The sequence below is a fragment of the Protomyctophum bolini genome (genome assembly GCF_963924005.1).
Source record: "Protomyctophum bolini genome assembly, chromosome: 9".
NCBI classification, from domain to species: domain Eukaryota; kingdom Metazoa; phylum Chordata; class Actinopteri; order Myctophiformes; family Myctophidae; genus Protomyctophum; species Protomyctophum bolini.
The window spans coordinates 39,341,741-39,359,466 of NC_137870.1; the positions used below are offsets into that span (position 1 = coordinate 39,341,741).

The window sequence follows — 17,726 nt, forward strand, 5'->3', positions numbered from 1 at the left end:
CACTAACCAGTACGGCCTATATCCTACTGGTTGGTCAACTTCCACTAACCAGTAAAAAAAAAATCTGGAAAATGAAATAAAAATAAATAAATCTGAATGAAGTTATCTTTAATTACATTATTATAAGTAATACTATTAAAGTTGTACTATTACTCGAACTAAAATAAAAGCTTGGGGGGGGGGGGGGGAGATGCAATGCAAATGAAAGACATATACTGTGTATCCCTATTCCCTGACATAATTTTATAGCTAAACGGACAGAATTCTATTTTATTTGAATGATGAAACCCAGCTGCCATTAATAGTTGGAAATGGAAATGGAAATTGCGGAAATTGCGGAAATGGTAATTGCGGAAATGGTGGAAATGGAAATTGCGGGAATTGCGGAAATTGCGGAAATGCGGAAATGCGGAAATGGAAATTGCGGAAATTGCGGAAATGGTAATTGCGGAAATTGCGGAAATGGTGGAAATGGAAATTGCGGAAATTGCGGAAACCAGCATACTGGTTGGTCAGCTTCCACTAACCAGTAGGGCCTATAGCCTACTGTTTGGTCAGCTTCCACTAACCAGTAGGGCCTATAGCATACTGGTTGGTCAGCTTCCACTAACCAGTAGGGCCTATAGCATGCTGGTTGGTCAGCTTCCACTAACCAGTATGGGCCTATAGTCTACTGGTTGGTCAGCTTCCACTAACCAGTAGGGCCTATAGCATACTGGTTGGTCAGCTTCCACTAACCAGTAGGGCCTATAGCCTACTGGTTGGTCAGCTTCCACTAACCAGTAGGGCCTATAGCCTATTATTTTGTGAATGTATCTGTTGAAGGCCAGTTAATCATGATGTTGGCTCTCCTCAGCAATTTAATCCAAAACCCGTTTCATTTTGAGAACTTTTATTTATAAAACAACAGAAGAACACTGTGTATAAAATGAGGTACAAAACAGGGGCTTGTTACCTCCTCATCAGTACCCTGTTTACAAGCTTCAAAGACACATCTCAACCGAATTGATAATCAATTTTTAGAATTTCTAAACTACTTATTCAAATCGAACACAACCCCAAATTAAACAAGCATGTATAGAGTAGGTCTATTTCCATAACGCTTAACATAATTTGCATTGTGGTGAATTGATCAGCAGTTTATTGATCAGCAGTTCATATCAGTGGTTCTCAAAGGGGAGTCCAGGCGGGGACCCCCAGCCGTCCTAGACGAGGTTCCAGTCAAATATTATTAGTCAAAACACTTTGAACCACTTTAACCCTATATAAATTACATTGTATATTTGAAAATAGCAGATCTACTTCCTTGACATGGAAAGGTCTGAAGAACCACTGGTCAGCCTCACCCTCCAGGCTGCTTAGGAAGTGTCAATAGAACAACATGAATCAGTCCGGTGTCTCTGTGTCTCCTCCTCCTCTCGTCTCGGATTGGTCAGCGACGGGGAAGGGGGTGTGGCCTTGGGAGGGGTTAGTGTCGTGGGGGTGGAGTCATAGATGGAGTTGGGAAGGGTGTCGTGGGTGGAGTCGGCGGGAAAAGGGCTGGAGCTGGAGTCAGGCGTGTGGTCAGAAAGTCTGTCCTGTCCGTCCTGTGTCCCGCCATGTAGCGTCACTTCCTCTCCGTCCCGTGTCCCACGAAGTGACGTCACTTCCTGTCTGTCCTGTGTCCCGTGATGTGACGTCACTTCCCGCCGAATCTCTGTTTCCACCGTTAGCTCCACCCCCGCCAGAGACTCCGCCCGACCTACCGAACCCACTCGCCCCGCCGCCTGCCCCCCCGCCACCTCTCTGCCCTTTGACCTGGACTCTCTGCCGCCCTGCCCCTGCAGGCTCTGCAGGCCCCTCCCGTTCCTCAGCTTGCTCCTCCCTCTGGGAAGGGTGTGTCGCATGCCTCGGTTCTGAGCGGACGTCGAGAGTTGCTGCGGCCGCGCGTTGTTGTCCTGTTTGCGTTTGTTTCTGTTGGCGTCGTTCTCGTGGCTCCCCGGGGTGTCCCTCGCCCTCCTGTCGGCGAGCTGCAGCAGAAGAACGCCCCCCAGGTCGGAGTGGGACGACGTGCTGTCGATCATCCTCCTGCCCAGCTTCAGGGGCCGGACGGGCAGCGCCAGCCTCAGGCGCTTCCAGAAGCCCGAGCCCCGGGGCTCCGACCGGCGAGCCCCGCGCCACGACACGGTGGTGGCCGCCGCCCGCCGCAGCTGAACCAGCTCCGGACACGCCGTGGCGCCGTGGAGCGAGCGGTTGTAGCCCACGACGACGATGGTGGCGGCGCCGTCACCGCGGCGGCCGTGGTGGAGGTAGAGAGACAGGCGACACTCCAGCAGGCTGAAGCTCTTCTCCGCCGTGTAGTCTGGACTCACCACCAGCAGCACGCGGCGACTCACCGACATGCAGTGTAACACCGCCTCGGATAGGTCTGTGCACAGGAAGAGAGGGGAAGGAAAGAGAGCAGAGGAGCGGAAGGGAGGGGAGAGGAGAAGAGAAAGGAAGAAAGACAGGAGAGAGGATTGTAAGGGAGGGGAGGAGAGGGGAGGAAAAGAGAGTACAAGGGAGGGAAGATGAGGGCAAGCAGAAGACAAGACAGGAGGATAGCTTTTTGCATCAAGGGAAACCTATAACCTTTAGTTTTATATAGACCTGGTCAGTAAGGATTTTAGCCACTGTATAGCTGCTCATTTAAAATCATATAGTCAGTAATTACATCCAAACCACATCATGCAAGTTCATTATCTTTGATGGAGGGATATGACATTAAATATTGTACCGTTACAACCAATAAAGGTAAATGTTCTAATTTAATTCATGGGAAAATGTCTTCCATGACATCCATTACAATACCCAAATCCTTGCCGATCTTTGGATAATCACAAGAGCACAACTGACGCTGGCAGAGACATAACGCGGTTGAAGTGAGCCAAGTTCAAGCGCGAAGTGACAGGTTGTGCACTTGTAGATCTGCTATTTTCACTACAACGCTAAACGTCTAATCTCGCTTTTGGGTCTCAAACTGAAAAGTTTGGAAACCAATGAATGATAATCATGATATGAGATGCGAGATGAGTCATTTATCCCATTGAGACCTGATGCCGATTATAAAAATACCTTCTAAACCCGCAACCTGAAAAACACCAAAAAAAAAACAACAATATATAAAAATACAAACATACAAAAACAACTGTGACAAATTGTTGAACAATATCAAAAGTGTAAAGTGAAAATCCCACTCAATACTCAACAAGCACGATTTACTTTAGAAGAATTTTAAATCATTTTGAAAAAGATAATAAATGACATGCAATATAATTCCACTATCGTTTAACATCGTGTATTTTATTTTTCTGAACTTGTACTTGTGATATCAGCATCTTCTTTTCAAACAAAATAAAAAAACGACTTATATTATACAAATACAAACAATTGTTACAATTCAAACACCTAAAAAAGGCTAAAAAAATAACACTATTGAATGTGTAAATTAATCAGCTTATACTATCTATCTCTCTCATTGTTAGGCCACAACAAGTACATCTGACAATAACTATGTTGAAATGAAAACATTTGAGGCGAGAAATAAACATTAAATGTTTAACAAAAATGTCCAAGGCACTCCAAAGAGCAAGATCATAAGGCACAAATCACAAGGCACACCTGCATTGAAAGCATTCATAATTTCTTCCTCTGTATTAGAAATGAGTGTGCGCAAAATACTAATATAGTAACGTTTTGTATAGATCTAGTAAAATAATGTGCGATTGTCAAAATCCAATGGCACACCTCGACTCACAGCCCCACAGTAACACCTGGTTTATACTTTGTTACAACTCCTGCAGGATAAAACGGACTTGGGAACAAATGAAAAAACACATTTTTAAAACATATTTCAAAGTAGTAAGAAGCCTTACTTTCATTTCTTCTACACACAATCAGTACAAGACTTTAGTGGTTCAATCAGCTTCTGTTGTAGGAGAATACATACTCAAGAAGCTGACACAGATAACTCCCTCCCTCAAACTCTATACCTCTCATTAAAAATGAAATCATGGAAATTAGAAAACCAAAGGGTTTTGTCGGTCTCTGCTATAAGAAACCCTCCCGGATTGCCATTGAGCTTGGTGCACAAATTCTAATAGAATTGATTATTCAGTAGGCGGTGTTTTTTTATACACATTGATCCGTTATCTGGAACATCCCCCTTCTAAGCAGGCTACAGGGGTGTTCAGCATCAAGGCAATGTACAGTGATAAGAAGTGAACCACTGTGTTGTGACCATGGAAAGCCCAGAGTTTAAAGCTCTAAAGCTAAACATTACCTCAATGAAAACCCAGGGTTAAAGCTGAAGATACCTCACTGTGTAAACCCAGAGTTCAACTTGAATGTACCTCACTGCATATTGTGTAGACATAGCACTCTATAGTGTATACTCACAGTGTACTCAAAGTCTACACTCGCACAGACGGATGTTAGGTTCTTAGCTTTTATGATCAACAAAGCATGTTTTCCGGCATCCTGTAAAAAGACAATCATTCTGCCCTAAGATGGGTGACAGTATACCCATCATTGTACACTCTATGGGAACTGAGAGACAGGACAAGCACTGTTTATTTTCAAAGCCATCTCAGGAATGGTCCCCTGACCCCTCTTACTTTTGCTATGTTGGATGAGAATCCAAGTCCCTATCAGACCCGCTCGAGTGACTTCCTGAGCCTCAAGGTCCCATTTGCTAACTCAGCTTTCTCTGCACTGACTTTCTCTGTCAGCGCTCCATTTGATTGGAACGAGCTCCGGAAGTCCCTAAAAATCAGACCACTGCCTTCCTTAGGGAAATGATTTCTAGCACTTTTGTTCAACAATGTAACTGTTTTAATTACTTCTCGGTCTATCTGTTATAGTTCTTTTAGTTTTGAGTGCTTTCTGTCTTCCGGTTCATATTTGATATTGCTGTATTTAAATGTATATCGTTGATTTTGTGTTCTGTATTTCGGAGTTAAATCTCACTGTGTAAATCCAGGGTTCAACCTGAAGTTATACCTCACTGTAAATCTGGGAATCCATCTAGTAAAGCAAAGAGAACAAAGGAGGCACTTTGTTTTGTGTTAAACGGGAACTCTGGGTTTGGCTCCTCCCCTTTTCAGTCCACTTCCTTCCGGGTGCTTCTGTGTTTATTCCTATACTAACAACAACATTAATGTTCATGGCAGTGGCGCTGCTGACAGGTGAGAGGTCACCCCCACTGTAAACACAGGGTTAAACCTGAAGTTTCCCTGTCTGTTTGGGGACCCCCTGAAACGTCCTCAGCTCCCACTTTGAGAAGCACTGCTCTCAGCAGGGCTCCCACTGCTCTCAGCAGGGCCCCCACTGCTCTCAGCAGGGCTCCCACTGCTCTCAGCAGGGCGGAAGCAGAGCCGTCTGGGAGCTGCTGCTGCTCTGACTCTCATAGGTCCTATATGTGGCCTTCTCCTTGTCTCCTGTCCTCGTCTCCTTCCCTCCTCCTCCTCCCACCTCTCTCCTGACGGGGAGCTCCACTCGGAGTCTCTTCCAGAACCTGGAGCTCAGCTCTCCGGACTCCCGCTCTCCCTTCCACTGGACCAGGGCCAGAGCCAGCCGGGCCCTCCTCAGCTCGCTCACCCCCCGGTGCCGGGAGGGGCCGTACTGCAGCAGGATGACCCGCAGGTGGCCCCCGAGGGCCATGCCCTCCAGGCCGGCCCGGAGCTCCAGCAGGCCCTGGGAGCCCCGCTCCCCGTAGCCGCGGCTCAGGACCACCAGCAGGCGCCGGCTGCGAGCCACGAAGGTCAGCGTGTCGTCTGTGATGGCTGGATGGATGCGTGGATGGATGAGAGAGGGCTGAGTTAATGGAGGGATGCATGGATGGATGGAAAGACATGCAATATGGACTCCTGGACAGATGGATGGTCAGTAACAGATAGCTAAGATGGCCATCCACAGTAACATGTCATTGTTCCAACCTCCCATTAGTCAGACCCATTACTAACACTATCCCAAACCCTAACCCCAACATCAGTCTTAACCGGCCACGTAGGTCGCTAACCCTAACCCAGTCTTAACCGGCCACGTATGTAACTAACCCTAACCTCAGTCTTAACCGGCCACGTAGGTCACTAACCTTAACCCCAGTTTTAACCGGCCACGTAGGTCGCTAACCTTAACCCCAGTCTTAACCGGCCACGTAGGTCGCTAACCTTAACCCCAGTCTTAACTGGCCACGTAGGTCACTAACCTTAACCCCAGTCTTAACCGGCCACGTAGGTCACTAACCTTAACCCCAGTCTTAACCGGCCACGTAGGTCGCTAACCTTAACCCCAGTCTTAACCGGCCACGTAGGTCGCTAACCTTTCACCCCTGTGTCAATGATCTAATGTGATCCTGGGCTCTACACACCCTCCACCAACCTAGTCCCCCATATATGGGGGACATGGGGAGAGCAACGGACTTGAACTCATGCTTCCTTCATGCCTGAGTGTCCAAGTTGCTCCTTTACACCTGACAAGGGGGGGAGTTTCCCTGGTTGGACGTATAGCGTGTGGAAGGAACACGTTATTCCAACCAGTTCCTTTCCCCTCCATCAGGTGCCCCGGCTGGCCAGGGGGAGGTAGTTTTAGAGAACAGGATTACTGCATGTTTTTTGTGAGGGTACCTACCCTAGGGGACACGGGGAGAACACGCAAACTCCACACAGAAAGGCCCTTTAACCCCAGTACCCTTAACCGGCCACGTAGGTCACTAACCCTAACCTCAGTCTTAACCGGCCACGTAGGTCACTAACCCTAACCTCAGTCACGTAGGTCGGACAAACGGGCAACTTATGGGCAGTCCCCCCATTCACCCACCATTCATCCATCCATTGAGATACGTACTTCCTCCAGGTAGGCTGTCTCTATCAAAGATACACACGGTGTATCCCAGCTCCTGCTCCAGAACACTCCTCAGGGTGTTCAGAACAAAGTGCTCCTCCTCACTGTTCCTGGCGTACGAGATGTAAACATCGTACTCCTTGTTGTCTGCAGGACACACACACACACACACACACACACACACACACACGTGACTTAAGTTATTGCTGTACACATCAATAAAACAGACTGTGATTGCCGCAGTACGACACATCGTGAGCTTGTAGGTGGGCTGCTCTTTGGAATGAGACCCCAGTTTGCAACGAAGTAAGCAAGCAAATCTTTGGGGACAGGGCCTTAAAGCTGCGTTGAAAGGACACCTATTAATTATCATGGCATATAGTCGTTCGTTGTTTTGTGCTGTATGTTTGTATGTTTGTTGGTTCCTTATCTTTAATGTAAAGCGTTCTTGGGTTTGGTACAAGGTGCTATATAAATTCAAGCTATTATTGTTATTATTCAAGTGGACCTAAATGGTCACGTGTTTGAGGAGTGACCGTAGAAGACGCTCGCTGCCCATGAAACTACATACTGTACATACAACATATATATTACACCCAGAAATGCTACTGCTATGCACTGTTATCTTTATTCTCATTCTGTGCCATTGTGCCAACAAGACCTTTGTACAGTGTACAGTGTACAGTACATATAGACAAACATACAATGTCACACATACTGTTGTCCGCCTTTGTTTGACTTTGTCTGTCATAGGTACTACCCAGGAAGCAGTAAAACATTTATGAAGGCTAAGTATAGCAAAACAAAGAATAAGATATGAGCGAGTTTAATGAAAAGTGTCTTAGTAAGGTGTTGCGCCACAACAAGCCTCTAGAACAGTACAAGTCTAGTCTGTGGAACTCAAATAAAAATGCTTGGGTTTCCGAGGCGAACTACTGGTGGGATGGGGCACTATTTAACATCTAACGAAGGATGTTCCATTTGAGGTTTAGATGTTGGTGCTGGTGGACAACACTGTCTAACATGTCGGTCCCACATCTCCCATACTGTAGCAGCTACACAGTCACCAGACTGTTCAGCCCAGTTGAACAGCTACAGTGTAGCTGTTCAACTGGGCTGAACAGTCTGGTGACTGTGAAGGCCACTTGTGATTCACCTCATTTCCACACATCAAACCGTTCAATGACCCCTCGCGCCCGGTGGAAGGGGGTCTTGTTGTCATTCTGGAAAGGACCACTCCACCAATCAGGATAGATGGGAGTGGTTTCGGATAGTGTTTTGTCATAGGACAAAGGTGATCACTTAGGTTGATTATCAGACAGAAGCTAGAAGATGCATTCTCCACTCTAAGGGATTCCCAAGACTCCCACTTAGAGTGGCATTACATTTCCCCTAAATCAATCACTATAGGACTACATAGCTGTGCGTATAGGAGACGGTGTGCCACCGCTCAAAAACCAGGTGTACCTGAGGAGCAATTCACACTGGTCCCGGGTGCGCACAACATCTGCTCGTTGGCAGATGTTGTGGTAGTGTGAATGATGCGTACCGTTCCCGGGAGCGGATCACCCCAACCGTCCCCGGGACTGCATGGGGGGGCGGGTCTCTGGACCGTTGAAGTGTATTCAGATACGGATCGTTCCAATGTGACTGCATGCGTGGGAAGTGGACAGTTTTTTTTAAGAACGTGACATAATCTCTAGTCGACGAGCCAAGCGTCAACAAAAAAAAAAGACAGCCGCTGCACGACGCGTAACACCAGCGCATTTCTCAACGCCGCCTGTCTCCTGTTGAATCTGCAGCACCGCAGTACGCGCTGATCTTATCCTGCGGACTACACATGGCTCTTGGGCTTAATTTGCTTGGCATAGTATCCAAAGTAAAACAAAATAATAATAATGCTAAAGTAGAATTCATAGCAAACTAATATCAAACACGACACTGGAGCACAGAACTGCCTGACACAGTGAATAGCAGGCAGGCTGACAGTGAAGTAGTATAACGGCAAAGAGGCAATGCAATGCAGTGTGTCTGGATTTATTTGAGACAATGTCGCAGAGGTGATGGTCAGTGTCCGGGCGTGCCAGCCATCAAGCACACCACCATCAGGAGGATTAAAGTGTGTTATGCAAGTGTACCCGGGTGCGCTGTTGAATCTCGGGCAAGGTGAATCATGGCCATCGGGGACCAGGCAACCATATTCGGAAACGGTTCCAATGAAACGGATTCAGTCCGTCTCAGTGTGAATTGCCTATTAGTCATATATGAGGCACATTTAGAGTGCATGGCGCAACACGAGCGCCTGGAGTTTAGACCCTAACCTGAGGGGACAGTGGGGTGAACGTAGTTTAGATCCTAACCTGAGGGGACAGTGGGGTGAACGTAGTTTAGATCCTAACCTGAGGGGACAGTGGGGTGAACGTAGTTTAGATCCTAACCTGAGGGGACAGTGGGGTGAACGTAGTTTAGATCCTAACCTGAGGGGACAGTGGGGTGAACGTAGTTGAGATCCTAACCTGAGGGGACAGTGGGGTGAACGTAGTTGAGATCCTAACCTGAGGGGACAGTGGGGTGAACGTAGTTTAGATCCTAACCTGAGGGGACAGTGGGGTGAACGTAGTTTAGATCCTAACCTGAGGGGACAGTGGGGTGAACGTAGTTGAGATCCTAACCTGAGGGGACAGTGGGGTGAACGTAGTTTAGATCCTAACCTTGAGGGGACAGTGGGGTGAACGTAGTTTAGATCCTAACCTGAGGGGACAGTGGGGTGAACGTAGTTGAGATCCTAACCTGAGGGGACAGTGGGATGAACGTAGTTTAGATCCTAACCTGAGGGGACAGTGGGGTGAACGTAGTTTAGATCCTAACCTGAGGGGACAGTGGGGTGAACGTAGTTTAGATCCTAACCTGAGGGGACAGTGGGGTGAACGTAGTTGAGATCATAACCTGAGGGGACAGTGGGGTGAACGTAGTTTAGATCCTAACCTGAGGGGACAGTGGGGTGAACGTAGTTGAGATCATAACCTGATGAAGGTGTTGCGCTGAGCCGCTGACTGATCGATGTGTTTCACTTCAGTGAGGCAGAGCTGCAGCCAAGCAAGCACTGAACCAACTGGTGAACGAATCATTTGAATTAAACTTTTTTAGTGAACTGTAGGCTATACTGTATGATTCAGTACCCTGAAAAGAATGATGATTCCCACAACTACGTGATTATTTCTCCTTAGCGGTCACCTCAGCTGTCAGCTCCAGGGCACAGCCTGACAAAGGTCAGCGGGTGCTGATTGGCTAATCGTTCACACACAGCTGTGCTCCACATACAGTGTGTTCAACAGTGTTTAATTTATTTGGCATAGATTTCACAAACAACGTTCCGGGCCATGGTTGGCCTTCAACAACAACACCTGATGAAGGCCAACCATGGCCGAAACATGAGCAGACTTCTCTCTTTTACAACGCAACTACCTATTGTCCAGCACCAGCGAGGGACTGTTTTGAACTGGCTATAATCGTTAGACCCACACCCAGCGCACATTGGATAATGTCAACCGTTCAAAACGCAGAGGCGGAGTCGATGATCCGGATCCAGGCAAGCGATCGCTCAGAATAACTTTGCATTGATTTGCGGGGACCCTACCCTCTACTCTAAGGGCACGAGGTGAGCCAATCCATTCCAGGGAAATGCCACCCACAGCATAACGGAGCGCTCGGGGGCCCCCTCAATGTGGGGGTCAAGCGTTCATGATCATACGGTTCTCTTGGTGTACGCTCCACACTCACTCACCTACACCTACTTAAAATATGGTGACGGTCCTGAAAGATGACTCATCTGACTAGTAGTGACTGTATCACTTTTTCCTACATCACTGTAGACAAAATGCCTATGATTTGTACACCACTGAACTGTCAAATGTGCTTGTAGGTTGCGTGTGCAAATGTCTTTGTAACGATGGGTTTATTGTGACTGTAGGTCGTTACAGTTACTATGAAAACCTGCATTTCCCGTCAGCCGTGTCGTGGCGTGTCACGCCTCCATATATGGTCACGCCTCATGACACTCTGACCAGAAGACTGGGTCATCACCTACATCTGCATATATGGAGCCGGCCAGCAAATCTACATCTGACCTCACCGACACCAGATTAATAATTTAACTTGTGCTTCTCAACCGTTACGTTCTTACTTCTTAGCGTACGCATACTTACTTACTCCTCTTCGTCCCCAATGGGACATAAGGCTTCAATGAGCGCTCTCCATTTCATTCGATCTCTGGCAGCATGTTGCGCCTCTCCCCAGGACAGATTCATCTGTTCCAGCTCCTGCGTCACAGTTCTGCGCCAGGTGGTCTTGGGCCTCCCAGGTTTTCTTTTTCCTGGTGGTGTCCATCTTAAAGCCACCTTTGTGATGCAGTCCTGCTCCATTCTCAGTACATGCCCTAGCCATCTCAGTCGTCTGTGTGTAATGTCCTTTGTAATGCTCCGGCTCCCTGTTTGTTTGTACAGTTCATTGTTGGATATTTTATTTGGCCAAAAGATCTGACATATACGTCTTAGGCATCTGTTGTGGAACACTTCCATTTTCCTTGTGTCTGTCTTGACCACTCTCCAGCTCTCAGATCCATACAGCAGAACAGACTTGACATTGCTGTTGTATATGAGCATCTTCGTTTTGAGGCTATACTTTTTGGATTTCCAGATGGATCGGAGTTGGGAGAAGGCACCCTGAGCCTTTCCCAGCCTTGCTCTGATGTCTTTTGATGCCCCACTGTCCTTACTGATAAGGCTGCCCAGATAGGTGAAATCGTCCACAAACTCGAGTGGTTTTTCATCGACAAGGATGGGTTGTGTGGGGGTGGAGTTCACACACAACACTTGTGTTTTTGAGGTGTTTATACCGAGTCCGACCTGTCTGGCGAAGGTGCTAAGCCTGTCAGTTTTAGCCTGCATGTTGTTGTGGTTTGTGGATAGGAGAGCAAGATCATCAGCGAAGTCAAGGTCTTCCAACTGGGAGAATAGGGTCCACTGGATGCCTCTCGGTCTGTCAGCTGTGGTGTTGGTGGTGATCCAGTCAATGGCGACAAGGAAGAGGATAGGAGAGATGATGCACCCCTGCCTCACTCCGGACTTCACGGGAAACGCCTCAGAGAGGTTATTCCCCATGATGATACTACACTCAAAATGTTCATAGAATGTTTTTATGATGGATATGAGCTTTGGTGGTATCCCATAGGAGTTCAGTATCTTCCAGAGGGTGTTTCGGTGGACACTATCAAAAGCCTTCTTGAAGTCCACGAAATTGATGTAGAGGGGTGTGTTCCATTCTAGGCACTGCTCTATTATGTTCCGCAGTGCAAATATCTGGTCTGTACATCCTCTTCCCTTCCTGAAGCCTGTTTGCTCCTGTCTAAGCCTGGTGTCAATGGCTGTCTCCATCCTGTTGAGAAGGACTCTGCAGAACACTTTGCTTGGAATAGATAAAAGTGTGATTCCACGCCAGTTGTCGCAGTTCTTGAGGTTGCCTTTCTTTGGGATTTTGACAATAAGACCTTTGGACCAGTCTTCAGGGATGGTGTCACTATTCCAAATGTTTTGGAAGAGGTCCGTCAGCACTCGTGTTGATGTAGCAATGTCGGCCTTCAGCATCTCGGCATGGATGGTATCAATGCCACATGCTTTGCCACTCTTCAGAGTCTGTATGGCGGATTTAATCTCAGCAGAGTCAGGGGGATTGATGTTGATGTCCAGGATATTGAATGTTGTTGTGATGTTGGCTGGTTGTTCTGGCTCAGGGAGGTTGAGTACTTCATGGAAGTGTTGAACCCATCGGGCTGCTTGCTCACGCTCTGTTGTACAGATGTTGCCATTCTTGTCCATAACATGGGCAGTTTGGTTTGTACATTTGCCGCAGAGACGCTTGGTTATCTTGTACACTGTGCCCAAGTTTCCATAGGCTGCAGCCTTCTCAGCTTCACTTGCCAGGTGTTCAACAAAGACCCTTTTGTCTCTCCTCGCACTCCTCTTTACCTCTCTGTCCTTGTTTTTATAGGACGTGTTGGCTTTTTCGAGGAGTCGTTGGGACTTGGTGTTCAGAGCCTTTGCCTTCAACTGCTTTCTCTCTTCGATTTTCTGCCAAGTGTCAGCCGATATCCATTCTTTGGCCCCTTTTGGTTTGAAGCCCAGGACCTTCTTTGCCGTTTCGGTGTATATGTTTTTGATGGCATTCCATTTGCTGCTTACAGTGGGTTCTTCTATGATTTCAAAAGAAGCCTCTAGTGTGCTGAAGCGGTTTCTGAGCTCCAACACAAACTCCTTGTTTTTGTTTGGATACTGGAGTTTTGCAATGTCCAGTTTCCTCTGCCGGTGGCCTTGTGGGATTGACTTCTTCAACTTGAGTTTAATGGTGGCAGCGATTAGGTAGTGGTCACTAAAGGCATCTGCTCCCCGATAAGCTCTAACATCTTGCAGTGACCTGCGCCATTTGCCATTGATGATAATGTGGTCGATTTGGTTGATGGTCCTACCATCAGGTGACTGCCACGTGAGCTTATGGATGTTCTTGTGAGGGAAGATGGTACCTCCGATGACCAGGTTGTTACTCATGCAGAGATCGACCAGGCGTTCGCCATTGTTGTTCCTTTCGCCACATCCGTGCCTGCCCATTGCCCTCTCATTGTTGGAGTTATCGGTTCCCACTTTGGCATTCATGTCACCAGTTAAGAGAAGCATGTCATGTTGGGGTACCTTAGAAACTGCCATTTGTAGTTGTTCATACCAGTCTTCTTTGACCTCCTCCTCTGCCTCGTTGGTTGGTGCGTAGCACTGTAGGATGGTGAGTTTACAGAACTTGGAGTTGAGGCGTACTCTGATCAGCCTCTCGCTTACTGGTTCCCATTCAAGCAGGGTTTTAGCTTTCTCCTTGGAGATTATGATGGCTACACCATGTGTGTGGGTGTTTTCATGGCCCGAATGGAGGATGATAGACCCATCATGCAGGACTTGACGTCCGGATCCAGTCCAGTGACTTTCACTTATACCCAGGATGTCCAGGTGGTACCTTTTCATCTCGCTGAGGACTTGTGCTGTCTTAGTGGTCTCAAACATGGTTCGGACGTTCCACGCTCCAAAGCGGATCGTGGTTTTAGGCCCCAGTAGGCCCTCTTTCGCACTCCTGACTTCCTTCCGGCTTTCATCAGGAGTGGTCATACTGCCACCCAAAGAATTTGCGTAGCCAGAGTCTACCAAGAGCCTGGTGTCAATAGGATTGTTCATTGTAGTTTCTGTAACAATGGTTTTTTTATGGGGTGGCATTGTTAGTGCCACGCCCAACCCCCAACCTGGAGGGCCAGTGTGCTGTCTTTCGTCTCACTCCTCGCCCAAGACCTGTCTGGTATGGTTAAACCTGCCAGGAGCACTAGGCTCCCCCCAGCATAGCTCTTAGGGTCATAGAAGTACCCAAGCCTCTCCACCACGACAAGGTCACAGCACGGGGGAGAAGTTAGCGTACGCATGTTTCATGATAACTACTTTTTGTATTGCCATGCCATTTGTGATTTCATTACGTCAGGCACGTTCACTGGCCATAAGCCAGTTAAGAAGCTCTGTTGTTTCAGGCCTGAAAATGTCAATTAAAAAAAAGGAGAAAAAAAAGTCCATATATACATATGGGCATTCCCAGACGATGCAATAATACAATCCCTGTTATGCCCATACATGGAGATCCCTGATGTCATCAATACTAAGCCCAGATATGTGAATGTCAATATATGGCCCATATTGTCACAGTCTCATGATAACCAGTGTGGTTGCCGCGACGCAGGTCACATTGCAAATGAACCAAGTTGGTTCAAAACACATGGATCTCCATATTATGTGGAGCTGACTATCATCACCTGGGTCTCCATATTATGAAGCTCACGACCCTGACCTCATCAAACCCTGGATAGCCATACATGGTTTGACATACTATAGATCTGAATAAATGGAGCCGGCCATCGACTCTACATCTGACCTCACCGACACCAGATTAATAGTTTAATAACTCCTGCTTCTTTCTCAACTGTGCCGTATTAAGAAGCTCTGTTGTTTCGGCGCGACCTCGCTTCTCGCCCCTCAGGGCGTCTCACTATGACATGCCTCTCTATCTAGACCCAGTCTGATCACGTCCTGCGTTAACCCTCTCTATCTAGACCCAGTCTGATCACGTCCTGCGTTGACCTTCTAGAGACGGTCGATACGTCTGCTGAATTGAGCACAGCCACTTTAAATTCAACAAATGTGCGGAAACAATATTGGAAAAAAATATATATAACAATAATTGCCTTGTGTAAACCAATGCAAAGACAGCAGAGCTAACAGCACTGTAGAGCTCAAGACCCTGACGCTAGACAAGAGGGTAGCGATTCAGGAAAGTCCTGGGGTTTAAAGAGGGGTTAATTAATTACATTAATGTCTATTTATTTTCCAGATAATCACTGTGTTTACTTATTTATATCCAAATTTCCCCTTAAAAAACTGCACTATCCACATGTTTCACACAGATTTTATTTATTTGCTAAATGGTTACACCTATACCTATACGTATCGTATCGTATCGCCATAATGAACCAATAAGGTCCATGTATCGTATCGTCAACCATGTATGGTGATACCTATCGTATGGCTGTTTCCGTGTGTGACAGTATGAATGAGGCGTGGTTAGTGTGTGGCTGTGTTTACCTGTGTATCGTTCGTCTGTACCGAACCAGCTCCTGTACAACAGCAGCAGCTCCAACCAGAACACATGGTAGACGACGAACAGAACCAACATCAATGCTACTGTCACACCCAAGCCACACGCCAGCTCCACTGATGGTAGAGAGACTAGGAGACACACAGAGAGAGAGAGAGAGAGACACAGAGAGATAGAGAGAGAGGGAAAATGGGGAGAGTGAGAGAGATAATTAGAATTTTCATTTCTTAAAAGCACTTCAGGAAAAACACACAAAGACATGAAAATTAAATAAAGAACGCACGCGCACACACACACACACACACACACACACACACACACACACACACACACACACACACACACACACACACACACACACACACACACACACACACACACACACACACACACACACACACAAATCAATGAATGCATACATTAGGTAAACTAATTAACGGAAAACGGACAAAAATGTAGTACTTTAGAAAGATTCTTCTACTGTATTATTATGTAATATTCCTGATGAATTGAGGTCAAAGAATCACAATGGAAACCACAAGTGCTTTGGCTTGGAGATGCTTCTTCAAAAGGAACCTGACAGACAGACATAATTAGCATTTGATGTTCTTAGTCCTTTCACCATGCTAATCTACAATAAATTGAATACTGCGACATAAAGGATGACCTCTCTGCATTCTCTGAATCTCTGCCATGTCGCTGAATGTGCATCGCAAATGGTGATTGTATTGTTCCCATGTGCAAGGACTCATTCAGACAGTCTGCATTCTCAGTAAAAGGGGGCACAACTTTGGAATTCTTTGCGTACGGATCTAAAACTAGAGACAGATGGTAATGAGGACTCAAATCCTGGTTGAAATCAAATCAACTGTGCTCACATGATTAGTTTCTGACTGGCTATTGCCATGGAATGATTATGTCTACCGGTATATTTTATTTTTGTACTTGATCTTATTGTCTTGAAAAGTGATAATAATAACAACAACAATAATATTAACTAGAATTTCGCCCGCCTTCGGCGGGCTCATCCCAGTGTCGTTGCAGCGCAATATGGGAAGAAGGAAATTGCGGGAGTTACAGACTCCACTTCATGTTTCAGCTGTGTTTTTAAACTCAGTAGTGTGCCCTGCACACAGCGCACACTCGCAATTGCAGCTGGAGGGCGACGCGACACACACACACGCCCACACACACACACACACACACACACACACACACACACACACACAGAGCGATGTGTGGATAAATCAGAGATTTGGGAAATGTGTTCTGAATGGGCCTGAATATATGTGTGTAGGCTGCAACAATGATTTCATAAAGTGTAGTTTAGTTTTGAACAGGCAACTAATGTAGTGATACACACACACACACACACACACACACACACACAGAGCGATGTGTGGATAAATCACTGAGATTTGGGAAATGCGCACGCAAGCACAGAATGCACGGCGTTACAGGATTATATAGGTCACCCGTTTTGGTGTGACACACACGGCTTCCACATTTCGCTTCATACTGGGTGAAAGTGTCCTTCCAAAAATTATTTATTCGCTGGAAATTCTTATTCACAATGACATTGAGTTGAGGTGTTGTTTTTAGGGTAATTGTTGCATAAGCGCTATTTCGCACTGGAGTCCCGTGAGGCGGGCAATCTCACTCCCCTCCCCTGTGTCTGAAGCAGCTAGCATGGAAGCTATATGGAACCTTTCCCTCCGAGTGCACACAACCATGCCGTTATCCACGCGTCCATCCGATAGCTTTTAATGTAAATGTCCCATCCACTGAGCAAAAGCGATATAAGCGCCTTATTCATTCATTCGATTCATTTGGGTGTGTGACATGTGTGGGGCTGTGCAGTGCTGTGGGCAGTGCTGTGGGCTTTCGGACGGAGCTGCTGTTCGAGTCGCTGAAAGGGGGAGGGGACTTGGGATGGCAGTGTAGAGTAGGCACGACATTGAGGGGTAGAAACCATCCCGGTCGCGTGGTTCATCTAACGCGTGTGTCACTGTGAAGGACTGGCCCCATTAAGTGAACGTAGTTGGCGACACAGGAGCAGTGAAAGGGGGAGGGGCCTTCGGATGGCAGTGTAGAGTAGGCACGACATTGAGGGGTAGAAACCATCCCGGTCGCGTGGT

The 17,726-nt window shown here is 47.0% G+C and overlaps 1 protein-coding gene across 2 annotated transcripts in view; it reads right to left on the minus strand.

The window, feature by feature from the left end:
* Positions 1–2,431: 2,431 nt before the first annotated feature.
* Positions 2,432–17,726, minus strand: part of il1rap (interleukin 1 receptor accessory protein) — a 45,684-nt gene continuing 30,389 nt past the window's right edge. The window contains exons 11-13 of one of the 2 annotated variants that reach the window (XM_080772825.1): positions 15,576–15,719; positions 6,865–7,008; positions 2,432–5,801 (exon numbers count right to left, since the gene is read on the minus strand). In XM_080772825.1, the coding sequence (XP_080628951.1) occupies positions 5,374–5,801; positions 6,865–7,008; positions 15,576–15,719 (716 nt within the window). In that variant the 3' untranslated portion in view covers positions 2,432–5,373. The remainder of the gene's footprint in view (positions 5,802–6,864; positions 7,009–15,575; positions 15,720–17,726) is intronic. The other variant, XM_080772824.1, reaches the window with a different exon arrangement.